Source organism: Mycteria americana, chromosome Z (assembly GCF_035582795.1).
Source record: "Mycteria americana isolate JAX WOST 10 ecotype Jacksonville Zoo and Gardens chromosome Z, USCA_MyAme_1.0, whole genome shotgun sequence".
In the NCBI taxonomy this organism is placed as follows: domain Eukaryota; kingdom Metazoa; phylum Chordata; class Aves; order Ciconiiformes; family Ciconiidae; genus Mycteria; species Mycteria americana.
The window spans coordinates 49,860,645-49,869,035 of NC_134396.1; the positions used below are offsets into that span (position 1 = coordinate 49,860,645).

At 43.0% G+C, this 8,391-nt stretch overlaps 1 protein-coding gene across 1 annotated transcript; it reads right to left on the minus strand.

The window, feature by feature from the left end:
* Positions 1-4,659: 4,659 nt before the first annotated feature.
* Positions 4,660-6,100, minus strand: LOC142402804 (heat shock transcription factor, Y-linked-like). Its single transcript, XM_075488627.1, is given in 2 exon segments — positions 4,660-4,824; positions 5,834-6,100. Coding segments are annotated over 2 exon segments (432 nt in total).
* Between the last annotated feature and the right edge of the window lie 2,291 nt (positions 6,101-8,391).

Below are 8,391 nucleotides of genomic sequence, written 5' to 3' on the forward strand. Positions count from 1 at the left end.
ACCTGCAGATCAGAAAGTTATGAATCATAATAAGGCAGAAACAAGAGATGCACATTCCAAAACTAGTCCTGGGATCTGTTAATGCCATATAATGGAAAGAATCAGCCCTTGCAGGGAGTTTTAACAGTTACACTAACATAATTATAATAGTGTCAGTTTCTGTATCAACAACCTTACTCCACAGCAAAAAGACCATTTGAATTTAATTTGACCCCTTAAAAAAAGACAGTAAGGAACTTGGAGAAACAGTCTGATATTGCTAATAATAAGAGGTAACAAGGAAATGGCTGCTTTTGCTCAAGGATGATTATGTTGTATAAAGACGCTTATGTCTTCTCCATCTTCCACTGCAATCCTCAGAAATAAGACCTGGATGGCTTACACAGAAATGCCTTGAAAAATCCCCTTAGTTTTAACCAGAAATTGGGAGCACAAACCAAAGGTGGGGGCTGTGTATCACATTACTAAACTTCTATAATTCAAAAGTAGCTGGATGATTTTATGGGAAACGTCAAAACTGAAAGAGTTTTCTTATTGCCAGCTGCCACAATTTTATCATGGTGTCACAGTGTCTGGTATAATTAACTCTCTGATGCCTGACATCATGTGACTAGATTCAAGTTTTTTAAGAGTAACTTTTTGGTTTACTTGACTGAAAAAAAGAGAAAGTTTAACTATGTGACCACTATGAAGATAGACAAGACATTGTTGAAGACATCTTCCTTTCTACAATTAGCATGATTCTTAAAAAAAACAAGAACGTCTGGGGTGGAAGACACTAATATTTAAATTGTTTTTATGCTTCTGAGTAAACATGATTAATGTTCAAGGAACAGAAATTAGATCTAGCACATCCATTTTTCCATGGAATTTTATTTTAAAAAAGAGAAATGTAGAAAGCTAAAACCAACAAACATACAAAAAACTCATTGCTAAGTATTGCTAGGGTAGCGTTCTTGACAAAATGCCTTCCTTGACTGTGACAGAAAGTTGTCATAGTGAACAAGACAGTTGCAGACTGTGAACTTGAAAAAGGACAAGTTTGAAACCAGCTAACATACACCTCCCATTTGAAATATGAATTTTTCTTTCTGTGAATATTTTGACAAAAACAAATTCTTTCCCTTCCTACTGAGCTTGCCACTGATCCCCATATCTGCAGTCTGACCTGAGAAATTCCATTTACAATAATTTTTCTGATTTAGGTCACCTAACTATGAGAAAGACCCTTTTATAGCTCTAGTGTCTTCCATAATGAATGAATAACTTCTATGTAAGTCATGTCACAGAAACTCCTTGGACAAGGAAATCTTTACTTTCCACAGGGAAAAGAAAAAGATGTCTGTAACGGAATTATATAACCTATGTACCAAATGAATCAAAATCTTACCCCTTGAAGAGGTAATTTGGGGCTTGTTTCACCTAAAGTTTCACAAAAATATGTCATTTCAGTTTAATGAAGGAACTTGGAATCTTCTGTGATATCATAGCAACCATTAACACCTACTACAGAAACTGCTTCTTTCTTTAAAGGAGCTCTACCTTCACAGCTACGTTGGTCTGTCTGCATCAATCATTGATGTTCTGTATCAATCAAAAACATTGTAGTCTACTTATCATTTACAGTGACCAACATTTCCAGACTCTGGTTTTCTGTTTCTGCCTTGGCACCTGCAGCCCACACAACAGAGCTCCCCTGTTGATGTGAATCGCTTTGTTGAAAGTGCTGAGCAATATTCTCTAACTTTGGATATATGTGGGGAGCTGGTGTGGGTCCTGTTAGCTGTTCCTGAGTTTCTCCTGCTAATTGTTTTAGCACTGAAGTTGGAAAACCATGCAGATGCTGCCTCATTAACACTTTATCTAAGCATTTTTGCCAGTCACGACCATGCTCCTCAGACGCACTTCCTGTAGAAATTTTGCCCTTAGTATCTCCTGATTGGAATTGAGGGCGAGTGGTATTGTGGCTGTGTTAACCTTCTGTATGGTCCTAATTTTTACCTTAGAGCCTGACATTTCATATAAGGGTAAAGCAGACAGCATCTGCTGCAGAACTGTCTTCCACCAAGTACTTGCATTTATTGCTGTCATTGTAGAGAGAGGAAGCAGTTTAGATGCTGCAGGTGCTCCTTCAGCTGCAGGACACATACACCCCCTGAGTGGCATAGGCTTGTGAAGGGTTAATGTTTGAGGGTTAATATTGCCCATTTTGACCTACGGGCTCTGGTCTGTCGACCATGTTTGAGACAGCAGATTTTAGCATGGCAATTTGTAATTCCTGTGCACTCTCCTACAGCCATTTACTTTTCCCATCCCTCTCGCTGGTGGGGAGCTGCCTGGCCCAGCACACGGTGCAGCCCCACAGAGAGTCAGCTTGCTTTGTTGTAGGGGTTTGTAGAAGAATCCCTGTTCCTAACACTAAGCTTTGAGCCTCATCCATGGTGAGGACGAGGTTTGCTCCTTTTCCCTATATAGAGGTCATCGATTCTAGGGGCTGTATCTCCCACTTTAGCTGAAAACTGAGTTTGGAGATCAGTTAACTCTAAGGAGCAAAACCTCTTGCAGTTGTCCAAGGAAGTGCATGTGGTGTTTGCTCAATTTTTATCATGGGAGCAACCACTTTCACATTATTTCCTTCTCCCAGATCATCTGAATCATCATCCTAAGGAGGATTAGGAGAACTGGGATCAAGCCAGGTATCTCCTGACCATTCATCGTCCTCGGTATACATAGCAGCCATGACTTTAACAGGGTCTATTTGGGTAGACTATAGTAAGTGATTCCCTACAAATGTGGGCATCAGCTGTGATACAGGGCTGCAGCTTTGATTCTAAGAACCTATCTGATTTTCTAGCTGTGTACATTGTGTTTTATACATCCTATTATCTTTTATAATTGTTTCTTTCTTCCTCTCGCATGTTATTCTTACATGTCTCCTTCTACGTTCTCCACTACTGCTCGCAAACAACTTCCTAACAGCCAGCACCAGCCTTTTTTCAACTTTTTAGAACCTTTCCATTTTTCAAATTCATCCCAAATATCAGTGGGCTCAGTGCAATGTTGTTCTACCCATGAAAAATTCCAGATAGGATTTTTTCCATCCCTCTTTTTCAAATTTATCGCCTAGCTTTTTCCAGCCTTTGTTACTATTCATAATGTCTTATACCCTCCTTCATGGCAGTGGTGCCGTCTGCAGCTGGTCTTATCACTACCCCTCCCAAAGAGCACAAGTCACCACTATTGGGCTTTTCTTTGCTACTAGAACCTTAACTCAGAAACTTCCAGTATTGCCAAAATGTTATCAATACAATAGATAACATTCACCCTCAGGAATATCCTATCCATGACACCAATTACTGCAAGAGTCCAGTACTCTCTAACCAGATTACTTTAGATATTCCCCGAGCTTCACGGGCACATTGCCCTGGCTCATCTCCTCTGAGCCTTCTTGCATGGTGGGGGTTTGTTGGTCAGTCACAGTGGAAATACGCTGAAAGGACGAGGGAGGGCACCTCTGTGAATGCCTCTGTGCTGTGGATACCCTCTCTTCCCCCAGGAGCCCTTGGTATCATGTGTGACACAGCACGCTCTGCTGTATGGAGCAAGTGGGGGCATCGTCATCAATTTGTATGTTAAATGTAAGCAAAGCTTAATTTCTTTATTGCTTTTTTTTTCGATGTAAACTAAATATAAATAGAAGTTCTTCGTTCCCACATCCCAAGGGATATTCTTGCACATCCCTGGGGTTCCTTTTGGTGGGAAGTGTGTTTCCATTGGTGAACCTTACTAGAACTAGTGTTCCCACCTTGGTTTGCTTCTATATGACTTTATGCAAACTTGGAAAGCTCTCAAATTAAATGAAAGATCTCAGATTTCTGAGCTTGATTGTGATGAGAAATCATGCAATTGCTTGTGGATCAGTTGCTCCTGCATTGACTGCTGAAATATAAACTCAGTCTGGGATTCAGCTGTAAAAACAGGACAGGACAACTGGAAAGGGTTTCTTATTGAGACAGTTTATTTCCAGATGTCTGATACTCACTGGGTACCTATTTTATTTTATATCTATTTTATCTAGTCTATCCCACAGTGGGGTCCCAGCCTGTCACCTGCAGTGGCAGGGTTTGGGCTGCAGGTACAAGTCAGGCAATGAGGGGCTGCTGGAATTTGGCCATGCCGTGGCCTTGGTATGGTTAGAGCAGAGGATGCTGCCAGCAAGACCATTGGAAACCATGGGTGCCAGAAGGGAGGCATGGCAACCAAGAAGGCCTGCAGAGCTGCTGTGCCTGGCTGCAGGGGTGGAAAGGTGGGAAGCCCCAGCCCTGGTGTGCAAAGTGTCAAATTTGGTATGGAAGGTATGCAGTGGTTTGATGAAAGAGCAGCTGCAGCAGAAGCAGCCTGCTGGAGGCTAGCCAGGGCCTGGCTGCAGTGTGGTGGTAAAAGGGAGGAGACCTGAGGACTGATCTCCTTCCTGCCTGCTGCTACAGCAGGGTCTGAAAGCGTCAGAGCAGCTGTCTGCAGAGATGGACAGGCAGTGGTGATGCTGAGAGTTGATTGATTATGTTGCTTGTTAGGTGTGGACTTGCTGGGTGCAGCTGTCCACATGTCCTCCTGTGGAGCTGCTATGGATGGGTCGTCTTCCTCCCCAGCAGTGGTTGCCTACCCAGGCTGCACATATGGGCTTCTTCTGGGGCGGTTTTCTTTCAAATCTGAGTCCTGTGAAAATGCAGCTGGTTTTCTCCTCTTGCAGGAAACTCTTCGCTTGCACCTTTTGAGCAGGTGGGGATAATCTCTCTTAAAGTTGGGGTTGTAGTAGAAGGGTAACTACAAAAATTGAAAAGAAGAGTTAGTTGATAGCATTTTGAGATAGGAGAACATCAAGGTAGAAGAACTGAGCCTTGTAATGGCAAAAGACCAATGTGGGTCTTCAAAAGGTCTATTGGGCATTTGAAACCTAAAGCTTAGGCTGACCAAAACATTACTCTAAGTTAAGTAATGACTAGCCTTGTGTTTTCACCTGAGAAAGAAATCAGTCTCAGAACATTTCCTTCCATCCTGTTGTGGCTTAACCCCAGCCAGCAATGAAGCACCACACAGCTGCTTGCTCAGCAAGGTATGGGAGAGAGAATCGGGAGATTAAAGTGAGAAAACTCATGGGTTGAGATAAAGACAGTTTAATAGGTAAACCAAAAGCCGTGCATGCAAGCAAAGCAAAACAAGCAAAGCAAAACAAGGAATTAATTCACTACTTCCCATCGGCAGGCAGGTGTTCAGCCATCTCCAGGAAAGCAGGGCTCCATCATGCATAATGGTTACTTGGGAAGACAAAATGCCGTAACTCCATACGTCCTCCTTCCTTCTTCTTCCCCCAGCATTTTAATGCTGAGCATGACATCATATAGTATGGAATATCCTTTTGGTCAGTTGGGGTCAGCTGTCCCAGCTGTGTCCCCTCTCAACTTCTTGTGCACCCCCAGCCTACTTGCTGGTGGGGTGGTGTGAGAAACAGAAAAGGCCTTGACTCTATGTAAGCACTGCTCAGCAATAATGAAAACATCCCTGTATTATCAACACTGTTTTCAGCACAAATCCAAAACATAGCCCCATACCAGCTACTATGAAGAGAACTAACTTTATTTCAGCAAAAACCAGCACGCATCCTCATCTCCTCCATTGCCAGTGCTTATTTTATTTGAATGTCAAGCTCTCCTTCCAGAATATTGTGGAAGTCAGTTCCTGTATAGGAGAGCTGATGTACCTTGCTCTGAGCAGAAGCTGCTGCTTCTGCCAGAAATTCATCAAGCAAGTAAGATGTTTCAGAGTGTCATTGCACTTTGCAGAGTCCATACAGGTTGAGCTGACAAATGAAACTTTTCATGCTCTCAGTTCAAAAACTCTCCAAGGTCCTCTCCTTGCCAGCACTTCCTTCTTCATCAATTGCAATACAAAGTCCATCATCAACCCACCAAATGGACTTAAAATAGTGGCTTCCAACAATTTTCCAGAGCTTCTTTGGAAAGCCGAGGGATGAGAAGTCATTAGCTTCACCAGAGCTCTCCTCAGAAGAAACGCAAGGGACTCTTTTGGTCCCTTGCTGCATGCTTGGAAATCCTTTTCTTCCTTTACAGATGCTAGAGCAGCATCACAAACTGATTTTATCCCATACTGGAGGTACAGCAGAAGTTGAGTCTGCTGATTCAGCCAGCTCGTTCAGAGCAGAAGGAGATGATGTTTCTGCTGGAGATGGCCCCCTTTGAAACTCTTGTCTGGGTTTGATGAAATTGTAGCATGGTGCTGGTGTCCTGGCACAATGGAGCAGCAACAGAAGCAGCTGTTGAATAGCACCTGTTGCTTGTAATTTCCAGAGCTGCAGCTGCTTGGACTCTAGAGCCAAGCAGTAAATCCAACTGTATTTAAATGTTACAGGCAATGACAGGGAAGTGCTGTGTCCAGTTGCCTCTAGGAGCTGGTGCCCAGGGAGGAAGAAGGAAGGCTTCAGCATTAGGCATCAAAGTGCCCCATTCCTGATGTTTTTCAGTTGGCCACCTCTCCCACATGCAGAAATGTCCTTGCTCTCTTTACTCTTCTCATGGCTTCTGAGGTCCTGCTTGAGATCCTTGGCAAAGAGTTGTGATAGGTAAGGTTGGGGTGGCAGCCAGTGCCTGGACTGCTGGGTTTGTGGAGTCGCTCCTCTGGACATTGCTCCACCTTTGCTATGTGGTTCCCTGAATAGCTGCCTTCTGGCCTCCTGTATTTCACTCTGTGTGAGGAAATCCATTTCCCAAGCACTGTGGGTCAAAGGACATAAAAATGTCTCCCCAATTTCTCCCCATTTCTTCTCTAGATTACCAAGGGCTCTGTAATTTCCGTAGCACTCCTTCTGTACTGGACAGTCCCTGTACCCAGGTGATGCTCTCAGATTTCAGCAGTCTCCCAGTGGCTGCTCTGTAGGACCAACTGGAATTAAAACATTAAGTACATTTTGCAAACAATAGAACCAGGAGATATGCACAGCACCCCCACCCTCCCCATTTTGTTGAATAGGTTCCTGTGCTTTTATCTGATATTTAAAATTTAGAAAGCAAACAAAATCAGTAATTCGAAGTCAACACCCTCTTTACTGGATCAGATGTTTTTTTCTGCAAAGGAAAGGTTTGATGTAGAGCCGGTGGGAATCAGCGATTCTGTTCCCTTCAGCATTTGGATCAGGTCCTGGGAGGTTTACAAAACTGTGACCTAAGTATTAGAACAATAAAGATGAGGACAATAAGCTTTTGAACCCTCTGGACAGAGCTAAGTGATGGGAGTTCGGGCAGAGCAAGGAGGGTCTCCTCCAACTGCTGGAGAATCCTGGAAGGGCTGGCCCAAGCAGACACAAGGAACAAATCAGCTGGACTTTGCTGTTACCGTGAAGTGCTGTTCAACTCAATAATCTGGAGAAAAAGGGCTGTGTATGTGGGCCGAGAAAGTGTGTGTAGCCAAGTCAAGAGGAGACAGCTAGAGACAGACTTGTACCAGCTACTGCAACACTAACTAATACAAGAACTGTATAAAAATAATAGCTACTATCAAGAACTAGTACAAGTAACTTGCTGGTGTATTGGCTTTAGTACTGAAGTACATTGTGCAAATATGACCAACTGACTAGAAGCAATATTGAGGAAGAAGGCTTTGGCCGTGGTCTGGGAGAATATGTCTTCTCCGGCACATCTTTCCTGTGGTGGCTCACAAGAACCTTGTTCTTTGTGTATTTCCTTATTGAAGCAGAATCTAGGAAATACCGTGAGCATGTTAGAAACATTTGTGCTTTCATCTAGCTCTATAGCCAACCTGCCGGACTGTGTCGTTTGTTCTTGTACTTGTTCTTTCCAATCTTCATCAATGTTTTCTAGATGTCTTCCAGCAGTATTTTCTGCCAAAAAAGGAATGCATTTCAGATTGTTTTCCTGCACGATTTCAGCCATTTTTTACGGTGCCAGGAAGAACAAGGGTTTCCACAATGGTACGTGGCTTTTTGTCTCTCACTGTTAAGTATGAAACCTGAAAAGAGGCTGCTAGAGATTTATCATTAAGTTTACCGACATTTTGTAAATGTTATGGACTGAGTATTGCATGACTTGAAACATCGTTGAACAAATGGCAGAGGTTTGTTTGCATTTGTGGATGCTTCATTTGTAACTGTCTGCTAAAAATGATGGTGTCATACTGTCATTAGCTCACCTCTCAAGGCACAGTATACGCTTAGTGCAAGGTTCACAGTAGTGGGTGTGCATCCCTATTTCCAATAGTCTTCTTGATAATTTTAAGTTGTTTTGGCTCAGCTTGGATATGCAATGGTGTTTCAACAATGTGCAGATAATAAAGTCTATAGGGCTCAGAATATCTCTGTGT